The sequence below is a fragment of the Azolla caroliniana genome, unplaced genomic scaffold (assembly GCF_043228905.1).
Source record: "Azolla caroliniana isolate FFs.n. ecotype wild unplaced genomic scaffold, voAzoCaro1.0.p SCAF_10, whole genome shotgun sequence".
Taxonomy (NCBI): domain Eukaryota; kingdom Viridiplantae; phylum Streptophyta; class Polypodiopsida; order Salviniales; family Salviniaceae; genus Azolla; species Azolla caroliniana.
This window is the reverse complement of record NW_028230445.1, coordinates 2,557,246-2,572,297: the sequence shown is the minus strand read 5'-3', so window position 1 is coordinate 2,572,297 and position 15,052 is coordinate 2,557,246. Positions and strand designations below refer to the sequence as shown.

Here is a 15,052-nt window from a genome sequence, read left to right as displayed (position 1 = left end):
CTAGCATTAGTAAGAAATTCAATTAAGTAGTTTTTCACTGAAAAGAGTTCTTTGGTCAGTAATGCTATAGTATACTAGGCAAGCTTATTTGAGGTCATTTTATCTTAATCTAAATCCTAGAAAGACATTAACTATAGAAAGAAAGGCATTGAGCTAGCCTAGGACTAACAGAAAGTGTCAAGTAAATAATTTGGAGGAAGCTGTCTTCTAAGCTTAAGTGCCAATTGAACTTTGATCTTTCAATTAAAGGGAAGATGAAAAGTTTCCTATTATTTGATATATGAAAAGGAATCAATAATAGAACAATTGTAGGCTAGTTCATTGCAAGGGTAAATGTATTCCAAAGATTATGGCTGTAGGAAAATCATTAGGAATAAATTGATAAGGCACAATGTGGAATCATTGCCGGTGTGCTTTGATTCACAAGTTACAATAATGGGATTCTCAATAAAGACACATGCATTTGACAACTAAGTGTGTGGATTCAATCTTGTTAAGAAAACTTCATGGGCAATGAATGTTGTCTTAAGAAAAATGGATTAAACATCAGTCAGCAACAATTCAATTTGGTTTGGGAATTGGGAGTCTCAAACCACATTGCTTACAAATTTGAAACCCTAACCCGCCCAAACTGTGAACAGTTTAAGAGATTCAGAAACATAAACCATTTAGAATTGGACTAGATAAGTGTTACAAATTGTTTAGAAAATGAGAAAAACAGGTGTTAAGAGTTATCCTATAAAAATGGTCCCAACAACACAGAATTGCAGTTTGAGCCATTTAGGTTGTGGTTTTACTCTTGATAAATTACAAATTGTTGAGTGATGATATTTCAAACTGATCTTTCTTAACCACCCAAATGAAGTAAAACCCAGACCAACTCGCTTCCAATTTGGAGCAAAAACAAAACTATTTAAGGCATTAAGTTGCAGCTCAATGATTGATTTTTTGGTCAACACAAATTGATGTTGAATCTTGATTACTAAATTTAATCATTTTCATTTGACATTTTTTCATGTTCCATAATACAAAGAGTGAAATGACAGCATTGCCCCTTCAATAATGATGTTAATCAATGTTGCACAAACTTTTTGATCCCTGCTGGAAAATTTTATACTTCTCATTATTCTAACCGGATTTTCAAATTTTAACCAACCATTTCCATATGATTGTTCATATCATCCAGATTCCAAATGAATAAAAGAATTACAATTTTATTTGTTAGATACCAACTTGTAGAACATGAACACTTGTAGGAAAAGTTTAGAATTAGTATAATATTGAGAACATGAACATTTACAACTAATTTAAAAATTAGGGAAAATTTACTAAGATTGATCACAACCATATTGAAACATCATTCCAAATCAGAGAATATTTATAGCTAATTCTCTTGGCAGAGAGAATAACGAGTCATTACATGGGAAGATTCCAAAATATTGCTTTGGAATCTATCTCTACCTTCCTAGTTCTTTCAAAGTATGAGTTTCTTAATTCCAGAATTTTTTTTGGCCCACCATAAGATAAATAGCCACCCATCTAGAAAACCACATTTGTAAAGAAAATACAAAAATTATAACCAACAATCTTCTCGACTATCAATTTGCAACTTATCTATTGTAGATCAAAATATTGGCGTTGAAGTCACACTCTTCTAATTTAGGTCCTTCAATAGATATTTGTATCAATGCATCTATTGACATTGTATTTTATCCAGATTCTAAACTTTTTCTTTAATAGATTTAGCCAGTTGAAAGCCTCTCTCACGTGTTGTAGAAAAACATTGAATTAACCTTATCAATGAAAACTTTCGAAGCTCATGTAGATTATCGATGCAAATGATGGGATAGATTGTGAGAATTCTCTTCTCTATTCATGGAAAAGAAATCTAATTACAATAATAATCATCACTAGGCATGAACATATACTCATAATGGACAATACTTTAACATATTATAAAACATAAAAGAGATAACTCGCTTTAAGTTTTTGTTTATTTCTTGAAATGTTCAATTGTTTACTTCACCCGCATCTAAAAGGGAGAAAAGTGGGCTAAACTAACCAAATATATATACATTTGTTTCACATGGGGTTGACAAGCGAGTACATTTGGGAAAATAATAAAAATATAGTGAGAATTGAGGAAATAAAAGAAAACACAAGTTTTTTTGTTGATCACAATGAAGGAAAAAGACAAGAAAACTCTCCCATTTTCAGAGATGTTACATATGATGACCTTGAGAGAATGCTCTTGGTTAACTATGACATAAAGCAATAAATATATGTTATTTGGGCAATCATATTGGTCGCTTCACCTCCAATTCTCATTTACACATGCTATATTTGGTCGTCATGTGTTTCTGTGGAAAAGGAGCATAACGTGAGAAATATATGGAATGGTAACTACAACAAGAGAAATATGGGGGGAATATAAAGCAAACTTGCAAGAGTAGCATGCTTTCAATCCTCTAGCAATGTTGGGTCAACGACGCTTCAACCATATCATAATGGTTGATATGGAATGACTCCTATAAGGGGACAATATAAAGAATAGAACTCACAAGAGTAAGTAGAGCATGCTTTCAATCCTCCAACAATGTTGGGTCAACTACAATTAGGACATAATCAGAGCAATCGAATGGAATGACTCGTGGTAAGACAACACTAATGCTTTGCAACACTAAGATGCTCTTTTGTACGAGAGTCTTTAGAGAGCCATCAATCATGGGACGATTGAATTTTAATGATGCAATATATCCAACACTCTCTTGGTAGGTCTTTCTAACCCGTGTCAGCAGAAGCTCACTAAGGACCACCGAATGTGTTTCGTTACCTCAAATGCATGTGCAGAGGCTATTGTTCGGTTGGCGAGAGTTCGTGTTTTTCTCCCTCAAACATTTCTAACCAATATGCATTGGTAAGTAATTGTATTTAATAAATACATAAATATGTACATAAATACATAAATACATAAATACATAAATACATAAAATACATAAATACATAAATATGTACATAAATACATAAATATGTACATAAATACATAAATATGTACATAAATACATAAATATGTACATAAATACATAAATATGTACATAAATACATAAATACATAAATACATAAATACATAGCAATTAGCAGATAAATAATTTCTCTGTGTTGTCTTTCTGTCTCTGTGTATTCATGAAAACCTACTCTTGAAGAAGAAGAAGAAGAAGAAGACCGAGGAACCGCAGAGGAAGGAAGGAAGGACGCGGAGAATTCTTGTTCGAGAGGCCATGGCTGGTGCTCCTCACTACACACAGTGGCCTCCATCCATTCCACCGCCTCTTTCTGACAACGATGAGGTATTCCTTCTCCCTTTCTCTCTTCCCTCCTTCGTTTTCACAGCCTGTTTTCAGAAAGGACCTTAATATGTCTCGCGTTCTTTCTTTCTTGCCCCGTTCCTTTCCCATTTCTCTGTTTTCTCTCGAGTTCCGATTCTTCTTTCCTACTTTGACTAAGACGAGAAGAAGATCGGTCATCCCTTCCCTTGTTCTCTCTGAAGATTTTTCTTCCCTGGAAAATTACATCTCTCTTTCTTCATGTTTATTGCGCAATCAGAACTTACATCTATCTGTAAGGTTCTGCGCATGATAATAAAGATTATGACTTTTTTAGTCATGGATTCTGTGATGAAGCATCATAAAGTGGATCTGGATCTAGCCGTTTACGCACAGATACATCTGAATCTTTATTCTACAAGAAAAGAGGTTTTCAAGATGAGGCTGGAAAGTAAAATTGCAACAAGGGAGAAACTCAATTTTAAGTGAGCAAATAAAAGGTTTTCAAATCATCTCTTGAGATGACGAGGTTGGAAATTAAAATAGAATAAGGGGAAGACTCTGACATGCCATTGCCCCTGATTTTTGGCTATTTTCCCACTGTATGCCCTTTTCAACCCCCGAAAGAGAGAAAGGAAATAATGACTCAACATAACTGCTTAAATGGCGCTTACGCTTGCTCATTGAGAGGTTAACAAAGGGCATTTTGTGGCGGAATAAAGAAAAACTTGGGTATTTCACAGTTTTTCCCTTCTTATAATAGTACAACTAAAGCCCCGTGATCACATGCTTTTAACCATCAAAAGAACGTTTTGGTGACATTGATAATTTCTATTTGCTGGTATTTAACCTCGATATCCATTACAAGGGTTTGTCCGTAGCATCTGTAAAATATTATTTTTAGATTTAGCCAATGGCATCCAAGAACTCCTGTCATTTCTTTGGAGAAGTAACAGCAGTATCCTAGTGTATAGTATCACAAAATGTATGAATTTGTTTCCATTGACTGTTTAATTAGATCTCATCTTTATTGTGTTACAAACATTGTTGGCAATGGCTATGTATGGACATGCCATTTCGAGTTTTATTTCAGCACTGTTCGCGGGGTAGATAAATTAATTCCTGTAGATATTTATTTGCTGCTTTAAAATCCATTTCATTGATTGATGACTTTATTATTAGATCTCGTTTTGACATGGAAATTGAATGATGGCAGTAATTTTTGCACTATGTCTTTTGAACCCTGAGATTTAAATTCTTCTTTTAATTGAGTATTCTACAGATTGTTTTTAATTTCAGGGTGAGAAAGGTGGAGATCTTTCGAACTTTTAAACATTAAAAAAGAGTAGTACTCATAGTGAACACTTTAAATCCTGAATAAAAGATTGAAAGATGTAAAAGAGCATATGGGAGGAGAACTATTTCATATAATAGAACATACAGGATAGGAAGATGTAGAATGGCACATAGTGAAGAATGCCCAGGCGACTTAGTTGAACACTCAGGCGATTATGGTTATATATTTAAAGTGGTTAGTAACGTAGAATTACACTTGAACAGTCTAGGTATACACCTTTATTAAGTAAATAAATTTATGATCATTACCTCTAGTTAACCCTGGATGTATGCAAATGTTCTTTGATGATCATATATACCGTCTTTGTTGACTTTTGGCAAGATGATATATCTTCTTTGTACATTCTTTTGTAGGTGAGAACGATATTTATTCTTGGATTTCCTGCGGATGTTAAGGAAAGGGAGCTTCAGAATCTTCTCAGATGGTGGCCTGGGTATGAAGCGTCACAAATGAATTTTAAGGGTGAGCAAGCTATGGGATTTGCTCTCTTTAGTTCAGCTGCAATGGCAATGTCTGCCCGAGATGCACTTCAGGTATTTGTAATTTCTCTACAAGCTCGTTTCTGTTAAAAGCTTGTTGTAATGTAGTCCTTAGAAAGCACCTGAAAGTTAGAGAATTGTACGTTCAGAGCTTCCCAACTGGTTTAAGTGGTTTAGATATGATGCAAATTTAATACAGCCCTTTAAAGCTTAAACCAGTGAATCTTAACTGGCCCCAATGATCTTCAACTGCAGCAATTTTCACCTCGTTACCCATAATTGGCCCTCACGAAAAGAATGATTATCAAAAGAGTGCTCTAGAAGATCTTCAAAGTGTAGAAGATTTGACACAATACACCGATTGGTCCCAAAGCCCCATAGATGTTAGAATGGAGTGGTTCACACAGTCAACAAAAGTACTGGGAAACATGAACCTACAGGTCAGAAAACCCTGTAATTTCTGAAACCCTAATTGCTTATCAGTAACCCAGGGGTCAGAAAATATTGATTTTTCATATTCATGAAGGACAGTTGAACAGAAGCTCTAATTTGTGATCAGCCAGCAGAATCCCTAATTTCTGAATATTGACAAAACTGATTTGAGTCACTAATTTGTGTGATTATGAATTACAGTAGAGGTTGGGCCCTCTTCATGACGCTTTCTTCTTCGAAAAATTCTGTTTGTGAGCCAGTAAATCTCTTCATCTGAACATGATTTGCAGCATTTCTTGCATGAACTACAGCATGAGACGTCACAGTATTGCTACCTTTTAACACCTTATCATTACTAATGTGAAGATTCTTGATATAAATATCCACATATAATTTATTACTATTGGGGTTCTCACAAGTCAAAATTGTGACCATGACATCACTCCCAACATTTAACATGAATGTTAGACAAGAGCTATTGGTCCAATCGCCATGGTTACGTGCTAAATTATGAACAGCTCCATTACCTTAATCATAGGGATAATCCCATAGCTAGTTTCTTGCAAGAAATAACAAATGCATGGCATATCTAGCATGGAGGTTTCATGTCTTTTAAACGTGTGCTTGTGTATTTGTGTATATATTATATTATATATTTTTATATAGTAATAAACTTCAGAGTAACATGCTGATTTACTTTCTCGTTTGTGGTATCTGTTATGATAATAATTACATTTGCGCTCTTTATTTCTGCAGAATCTAGTCTTTGATCCAGTAACAAATTCTGTTCTACGAGCAGAGATGGCAAAAAAAAATTTATATGTAAAACGTGGTAAGAGTTACTATTTTTGGTAGCACAGTATTATATAGCGAATATTTAATTAATCGTGATGTTTTAGACTACTTCCATTCATAAGTAAAATATGCTAATTTGTTCTTCGTTTGATGCATGCATGATACTGGTTCTCTAGTTCCACTAGGAAGATGTAATGTTGAATGCTATAAACTATTCTTATTTTAATACATCACACTAAGGTGATGTCTTGTGAAAAAAAATCTTAAATTGTTTTTTTTACCAGGGTCAAAGCTAATTGATACGAATTTAAATTTTTTATAAATATGCCTGTTGCTGTTATATTACATCCATTGTCTGCAGATTGTTGAATGGCCTGAATATCCAGAGAGAACCAGTTTGTAAGATTTTGTTGATTCATGAATGAACTATATTTATTTTCTCTCCTTTTTAGGAGTTACAGGGGGTGGTGTTGAATCACCTGGATTTGATCAGAGTAAAAGATTAAGAACTGTTGGAGATTATTCTCAATCTTATGTAGCTACAGCTCCATATGGTGGGCCACCTCCAAATAGTTGGGTTCCGCAAAGGTAACCTGGACTATGTGTGAATATCTAGCTGAATGCTTATTAGTCAGTGCACTCATTAGGAATATCTGGCTTTGGTTGGCAGTTTCATTCCCACAAGTGTACAATATGATCCTTATGGTGGTTATGCAATGCCCCCACATCAGCCTCACGCTCAGACGATGTTGTCAACCGTATCTCCAACTGGATATGCAGCTGTTCAGGTAGTTTGAGTTCATGCATGATTGTAAGAAGTGAGAACACTCCTTACTGTTCTTATGTTACAGAATACCAAGGATAACCCACCCTGTAATACTTTGTTTGTTGGCAACTTGGGAGAGGCTACAAATGAAAGTGAGCTAAGAGGCATATTCAGTGGGTAAATGACGTTGTCCAAACATTCTTGAGCTGAAATTGTCCATATGATTTACTCTTGGCATTTTCACAAATATTTTTTTCTACCATTTCAGCCAGCCAGGATTCAAACAGATGAAGGTTCTCAGACAGGCCAGAAATACTGTATGCTTCATTGAATTTATTGTAAGTATTTAACTTAAACTGAATTTCGATAGTATTGAGTAGGGCTTGTAGTTTTCAGTCCCACCTCTGCAAATGTTACAGATTGTGTATGATTGGGTCTCTGCAGGATGTGAACAGTGCTATTACAGTTCACAATAATTTACAAGGGGCAATACTGGCAAGTTCGGACCGTGGTGGCATGCGGTTACAATATCCTTTTTTAAAGATATTATTTATATCTGGTTATATTGAAATCATGGTCATGCATTGCTCTGTTTCTAATGGATTGAACATTCAAATAAAGAGCCTCGCTTTTTTATCCTGTCCAAGTTTACAGGAATTTTTCAATATTGTTGTTTTCGCTTGACTTTCTTACGTATTCGAAGAATCCATTTGGTAAGAAGAAGGATTTTACGAACACCTCAGATGGTGCACCAGGTGTTCCAGATGTAGATGGGGGTTCTGCCATGCCAAGTAATGGCAGCTAACGAAGAGGAATAGAGAGCAAAATGGTGCAACGAGATCTGCTTTAGAAAGGGACGTAATTATCTTTGTTTTCTATATGTACTAGTTATAATTCATGCCATTGAAGATAGGTGGTGCATTTATAGACCATGTTAAAGGCATCAGAGAAAGCATGGTTGGGAAGTGGGATGCTGCATTCACATCGAGAATGCATCAAAACTTTTTGAGGATCAAAAGCAGATAGCTTTTAGTACTGTTTGCACCGAATGACAATCATTGCACCCAGGAGATCATGTGGAGAGCTGCATTGGCATCAAGCAAAATTCATCATTAAAAGAGGAAATTTTCATGATCAATCATGGGGCATTGTTATCATTCACACTCTACATAGAAACTACATTATAATCAAAGCAAACGCTTCCCCGTGACATGCTCAAGTAAATCGAATTTTCATGTGTCTATTGCATCTCCTGTGCAAGCTGGCATTGTTGTAAACATTGAATTAGCATACTAATTATTTTCTGCAAGCAACCGTGTGGTTTTGGAACAAAAATGTGTTGCATTTTTATGAGTTTGTTGCATATGGGATTTTCGACATTCCAGGTTAAAGGTTTCAAGCATCATTGGATGGAAGTTATGCTTGCTTCTTTTGGATGACTGAATGGATGAAATACTAATTTACGTTTGGGTTCAGATTGACAGGCTTAAACCTTTATCCTCCAGGTTTCTCAGATTTACTGTTGTTGAAATGCACGCCTTTTGTGGTGATATTTACTCTATGCGGATGCCCTTCCTTCACCGGCTTTCAACAATCATAGTACTCCAATTGGAAGATACCTTTCTATAATTTGTCTTAGATTTAGTTAAAAGAGTCCGGATCATGATACCAATAAGTGAGGGATCGCCAACTTACTATGTTCTTAGTATCGGATTCCAGGATTAAATACCTTTAAACGACAACTGCATTTAAATCCCTTAGCATAGGTTATATTTAGCTAATGTCATAGATGTCATAGAGGCTGTTACTAATTCCTGAATTGGCCAGAGAACACTTGACTATGTATGCTATGATGATGGTACCTTCCAAGGCTGATCTTGATTGTGTACTAGTGTGTTCTGTCATTGATGGTTCTTCTGGTTTTTTCATTTTGCTCAATTGCTTATGTTTGTTGAAAGGTTTGCATAATGATAAATTGCATAAAAATTTAAGCATCTTTGATAAACAATGAAGGGTATAAATGCCTATATAGCAATGTCCCAAGAAATGAGTTCAGTATCTGAGATAGGCATCTGAATCAGAGATCATGACATATACCATCTCTAAATAAATTAACCTGAGTTGATCATCTTGAATCATGACATCTGCCATTCACTCGTCTAGGATCAGGTAGATATTTTTTATAATTAGACTTTTTGCAACATTTATTAAACCTCGTATTGCATAGTATCTACCATTGTTGAAATTGACTAGTGTATGTAAGTCTCAAACATGATTGAAGACATCAAACCAACCTGGTGCCATTCCAGATTAATGTCCATCTCCTCTAGAACAAGATCTGATGTGACATGGACATCTATCAAATCAAACTTGTATTGCAGACATGAACCCTAAATATAACATCTTTGGCCCGGATGATGATCCATTAGCTCAGTGACAAATGCTGCTGTGTAGGCGATGCCAAAACCAAAACCTGGAACAAACCACTAGCAAGCAAAACCTCCTATGTTCATGTTGCCAGTATACATATATGATGATCCTGTATATTGTGCTCAATTTATTGCTATTAAAGTTACCACTATTCACAAACTAGCAAAAGTCATTTCACTCAAATCACATGAGTTTAATAAAGCAGATCACTATGAAAAGCTATAATGACATTTGATGCAACTCGAATGACTTTAATTGAACTCGAATTTCACACAACTTAAGTTTCTTATATAACCTATTTGGCCTATTTTCTCAAGTTGCTCAATTGCTAGTATTATTTCTAGACCTTGCTTCAATTGCTAGGTTAAAAGCTTTAAGATTATACCTGAACTAAAGAAACAGCACTTCGTAGAGGATTAAAACACTTGAAACAAGAATAATGTTTTAAACAAGGTTTCTCATTGCCATAAGTCAATTTTGTTCATTTACACTTGAAACATGTTTAAACACAAAAGCAGCTATGAACGTTAAGACATTAAAATAAATATACCAAATGTTAAGACGTTAATATTAACATACATCCAATAATGAAAACTACCGTCAATGCTGTGACTTGTAATATTGGTGTTCATGAAGTCCAAAGCCACTGTAATTATGAAAAATGTAAAAATACAAAGCAGCTATTGAGTGCGCCAATGTAGAAAACACTTTGATCTTTCTGTCATTCGTGTTTTTCATGTCAAATCAAAATTAATATTACATCCAAAATTGTATCAAACTCCGGAGGAAAGTAAATACAATTGCCCTCAACTATCGCCACTTAATCCTCTGTAACGTAACAAAAAAGAAAATTAGCCCTACATACATTTAATCATTTATAAGTTGCAACAATATTATTTGCTTATCATTTACCGATACTATACTGCAGCATGACTAGCTCGTAGCTCTGAAATCAGAACAGCCTATTTTCTCTTTTTTCGTCCCTTTCCAAGCTGTCCAGATTTGAAAGCAGACTCTTGCTCTTGCAAGAATGCCATTGCTTTCCGATACTTCTCGTCTCGCTGTTGCTCATGAATAGCCTTTTCCTTTGCTTTTTCCGCCAATAAGAAATAGTTATCTTTCCTCAATTCTCTAGCTGCACCTTTAGCTTCTTGTTTCAAGAGCCGTTGCAGCTTCTTTCCCTCTGCTCGTTCCCGATCAGGATCATAGTTCTTTCCACGAACAAAGCTTTAAAAGAAGAAACAATATGACAATCAAATACCCAGAAACAAGAAATTTCTTTTAAGTAAAACAAATGAGATGTTCCAGGTAGCCTTCTTCCTTTCCCTTGATGCTGGTGCATCTCTATATAAAATACTCATATAACTCCGTCTGTTGCACCAGGGCTACTAGCTCTAGCATAGCCCCTAATAATGTAACTAGACAACACGTAAAGTGTTAATGATTAAGAAATAGAGTTCATACACAGCCTGTAATTAGACAATTATAAAGGTCACCACGGTTTTGCTGACCATATATTCTTAGCTTGTTCCTAAAATAACAGACTCCCCACATGGTTGTGCAGAATGAAAGAAAGTGTTAAAAAATCTTACTTCTCTTCAAATTTGGGATTGAACTGCTTGATTGGAGTAGGTTTTTTTATTCTCATGCGTAATGGTTGCCGAACCTTTTCATGTTTCTGAATATTTTCTTGCATTTGTCCAAGTAGTTTATTCAACAGCTCTACAATGGCAACAGGAAGGTGTTTGTGCTCAGATAGAGCTTGCAGCAGCACTATGAAAGGGTTGAAAATTTCTGGATAGCATGAAATATCTTCATATATGTGACAGAATCCTGCTAACGTGCCCAAAAGGCAATTCAAAACAGATATCCTGTCACAGAAACAAAAATGATGAGTTATAAAATAACATTTACGAAACCATCTCCAAGAAGATACTAATAGACAATGACCTGAATTTGTCTGTACCAAAATAAGCATCATCCTTACTAGCTGTCATTACCCAGCCAAAATCTAAGTCTTCCACATTAATTGAAATGGAAAATTTACTTAGTAACATTAGCCATGGTTGAGATGCTACAAGCTCCAGCATAAATGATCCACACTATAACAATGCAAATAGAAATGTTAGCAGTTTAGTTTAATGAAAAGATAACACTCACATGCTGACAATTACAAAGTTAGCATTGATTTCCTTCGTTATCTTTTCACTTACTCCATGAGAGATTGATTCTTCCAAGCCATTTTTCTTAGGTAAAGCTGATACTGAAGCAGCATACAAGAAAGACAATGCCTCTGGACAGAATCTGCTTGCTGGTCTCACTATCTGCACATACACAGTACGAAGCTAAGAATTTTTGAAAGCTTGTTACTGCACAATAACCAATATCAACATGAAACTAGAGCATTGCGTGATCACCTTGTAAATAACAGTACAAAGAAGAAGGAATTTTGGTTAACTCACAGATAATATAAGCCCACAAATAAATGTGCCAACAGCTAAGTCTTTTGCAGAATTAACAGGGCAACGCATCAAATGTTCAGTCATCAATAAGACTGAGGGTGTCATTACAACATGTCGAAAATCTGATGGTGGAAAAATCATTGACCAAATCCTCAACAAGGCTAAACTCCTAAGCGATGGCCAAGGTCCATCAGAACCTGACAGAAACTTTCATTCAAGATAAAGTAACAAAATTATGGGATACTAATAATGCGTGTATACTCACTTGGGGTTTTCAACTTTGCTACAAGTTGGCTATGCATCCTGACTATTCTTTCACGCGCACATACTGCAGCAAAGTAGGGCGTTTCTGATGTCATTTCTATTAGGGGCTTCACCAATGCATTTAATTTGTCTAAGGCAGGAACTTTGTCATTGGCAACATGAGAGAAGTATTGTAATAAAATTCCATAGAAGATCTGCATAAGAAATAACTTCCATTGTAATAAATTACATTAGTATAAAATCATGGCAAAGCAAGTTTGCAAGAGTGTGAACCTGCATCTTCCTTCGATTTTCAGAAGCTAAACGTATTGAATTGCATGTTCGTATCCGTTGAATGATCACAAGAAGATCAGCTACTGATCGATTATCAACCAAGTTTTTGAGCTCTTCAAAATTCTTAGGAGCATCAATCACAAAGGGGATCTCAGACCTGCCCTTGCCATCTTCTTCATGCTTAACTCTTTTTGATGAAGACTTGAGGTTTTGTTGTTTCACTAGTTTCTGATTCTCTGCTTTCTGAAAGGAAACTAGTTCATTATCCTCATCACTTTTTTCCCAAACATCATCAGACTCATCATTGGCACCCTCAGATCCACTGGAGTCGCCACCTTCAGAATCACTGCCATTTTCATCATCATTGTCTTCTTCTTCACTTTCAGAATCATCTTCGTTTTCAGAATCTTCTTCTTCATTGCCATCCCTAGCAAGTATTTCGTCCACCCAGCCTACCTTTGGTTCATCATCATCCATTGCAAAGTTTTCACCAAGATCATCCCCTGAGACTTCTGATCGTCTACGCTTCTTTTCTCTCAAAGAATTTTGTCTGGCTGGCGAATTTTCAATATCACTGTCATCAGAGTCAGTTTCCCCAAGCATCCGTTTCCTACGTTTTTCCTGGAGTTGGCACAGTCAATTAGTTATTTGGAAAGCACTTACTCTAGTAAATGTTTACCAACTCAACATAGACACAAGCTGCAAAAGCTCAAGTACTTCAAGTTCTTCAAGAAGAGCTTTTTCTTCCGCTGCTAACTCCTCAACTCCCTTCACCCTGTCAGAGGCATGGGCTCTCATCTCCATTCCCATTTCTTTAACAAGCTTGTCAAAGTCATCAGGCTTTTACGGACACCATAAAATATGTATTAGATAATCAGCAACCAAGATATTCATATTCTTACTTTTTAATACTAGTAATAATCATTATGAATTATGAAAACTTACCTTTCCATCACCTGCAAGATCAGTATCAAGATCCTTCCTAAAGGCTTTTCCTTTCTTTGGTCGCACAAGAGAAATCAAAGCCTGAGATCGTGACAATTCAGCAAATTCCTTATCCAAATGATCATTTAATTCTGCATCTTCTTCCTTTTCTTTTGCCTTTTGCCCCTGTTATGAGGTATCCGTAGGTTTAAAAACAATAGAATAATACCAAATAAACATCTTTCTGAATGAAAGAGGAACAGATTACATAGTGAATCACTTCGACAAAATTTACTAAGAAACAAAACCTTGTAAAATTTGCTTTTCGCGATAATTTCCTCCATAATCTCCTTCTTGGATTTCACCTATAGAAAACCACAAATAATCAATCAAGCTGAATATATTCCTTGAATAAATGAACATTGAAGTACTCATATGTATTCACCCTTTCACTCTGGTCAGCATGTCCATCATTAAAATCCCCACCAAAATGGAACTTTCTCACTAACTCCTCATCCACTGTATTTTCATAAAAAAGAACACATGAGAAACAGCTTTTACATATTATTAGAAACAGTGTTTTTATGTTTTTATATTTTTATATTTCTTACGTTCCTTCCCTTCCTCGTCATCCTCCCCAGAGAGATTGTCTTCAAAATCATCAACATATGATAATGCAGTTCCTTGGTGTGTTAAAATTGCTTCCTCTTCTTCATCGGGCAAAGCAAACTTGCTTTTCTTCTGCCATTGAGCCTGTGATAAAAGAAATACGGATGATACTTTTAAAGTTCAAGATGTATCAGAGAATATGTCACAAGACGTTTTTAGCTGATTAACTCACTGGCCCAAACCCAGTGGATACTTGTATTCATATCTGAATTAAATGACTTCACCATACATGAGGGGACTCACCCAAAATGAATATGTTATCAAGCTTGAATAGATAACGGATATGATTTGAGTCAATGTCTCCATGTTTACGGCCTTCAACATTATGAGCTTACACAAAACTCAACGGTGTAAAGACCCAAGAATTCTCCATTTATACATTGTACATTTACAAAAGCCCTTTCACACTATAGCTATCTTGAGAGCTTCTAACACATATTTGGGTCACTTGGCCAATGTCAACTGGCTCAAGTGCCCTTTAAATAGATTATTAGGGGGATCCAAAGACTTACATGTATCTCCTCTCTCTCCTTTTGAGTTTTCTTTGCATCTAAGCCAAATTCTCTGCTTGACTCCGTTAAATCATTCCATGACATTAGAATATTTGATAGCACAAGCTTTAATTTCTGGAAGTGAGACGCCAACAACTTTGAAAGACCTTCCATGGTCTAGCTTGAATAAGAAAGCCATTATATATATTCAAATGGCTGTGACAAATGAAATCCTTGTGAACCTCAAGGACTACAACATTGCCGATGAAGTTTGAGAAATGCTAAGAACAACATATGAAAACCATAGACCCATAAATAAAGTGCATAAGAAACCTAGTATCTATGCAATCGGGAGAGTCAAAGATTGCCAATGAGCACATATCCACT

At 35.5% G+C, this 15,052-nt stretch overlaps 2 protein-coding genes across 3 annotated transcripts; one reads left to right on the top strand and one right to left on the bottom strand.

Annotated features, from left to right (window-relative positions):
• Positions 1-3,181: 3,181 nt before the first annotated feature.
• On the top strand, positions 3,182-8,465 carry LOC147858684 (uncharacterized). Of its 2 annotated transcripts, none has more exons than XM_087325512.1 (9): positions 3,182-3,347; positions 5,034-5,213; positions 6,348-6,423; positions 6,848-6,974; positions 7,057-7,174; positions 7,238-7,329; positions 7,421-7,490; positions 7,597-7,679; positions 7,846-8,465. In XM_087325512.1, the coding sequence occupies exons 1-9, from the start codon at positions 3,279-3,281 to the stop codon at positions 7,955-7,957; spliced, it is 927 nt and encodes a 308-aa protein (XP_087181638.1). In that variant the 5' UTR covers positions 3,182-3,278; the 3' UTR covers positions 7,958-8,465. The 2 variants fall into 2 exon arrangements, with proteins under 2 accessions (XP_087181638.1, XP_087181636.1); XM_087325510.1 differs by having other exon boundaries at positions 3,183-3,347; positions 6,839-6,974.
• A 1,826-nt stretch (positions 8,466-10,291) lies between these two features.
• LOC147858683 (nucleolar-like protein) lies at positions 10,292-14,839 on the bottom strand. The gene is made up of 15 exons (XM_087325670.1): positions 14,687-14,839; positions 14,418-14,439; positions 14,117-14,284; positions 13,951-14,024; positions 13,814-13,870; positions 13,527-13,691; positions 13,299-13,421; positions 12,582-13,202; positions 12,310-12,502; positions 12,045-12,241; positions 11,796-11,906; positions 11,533-11,684; positions 11,175-11,453; positions 10,495-10,809; positions 10,292-10,410 (listed from the first exon to the last, which is right to left on the bottom strand). The coding sequence occupies exons 1-14, from the start codon at positions 14,837-14,839 to the stop codon at positions 10,545-10,547; spliced, it is 2,580 nt and encodes an 859-aa protein (XP_087181796.1). The 3' UTR covers positions 10,292-10,410; positions 10,495-10,544.
• Between the last annotated feature and the right edge of the window lie 213 nt (positions 14,840-15,052).

Excerpts from the sequence above, each read along its gene's own strand:
- LOC147858683 (XM_087325670.1), bottom strand. The coding sequence starts at position 14,839 with ATGGAAGGTCTTTCAAAGTTGTTGGCGTCTCACTTCCAGAAATTAAAG. Across the intron at positions 12,242-12,309 it reads AGCAAAGTTGAAAACCCCAA|GTTCTGATGGACCTTGGCCA; the intron begins GTGAGTATACAC and ends AGTTTCTGTCAG. Across the intron at positions 11,907-12,044 it reads TTTGTGGGCTTATATTATCT|ATAGTGAGACCAGCAAGCAG; the intron begins GTGAGTTAACCA and ends GTGTATGTGCAG.
- LOC147858684 (XM_087325510.1), top strand. The coding sequence starts at position 3,279 with ATGGCTGGTGCTCCTCACTACACACAGTGGCCTCCATCCATTCCACCG. Across the intron at positions 6,975-7,056 it reads AATAGTTGGGTTCCGCAAAG|TTTCATTCCCACAAGTGTAC; the intron begins GTAACCTGGACT and ends TTTGGTTGGCAG. Across the intron at positions 7,175-7,237 it reads CTGGATATGCAGCTGTTCAG|AATACCAAGGATAACCCACC; the intron begins GTAGTTTGAGTT and ends CTTATGTTACAG.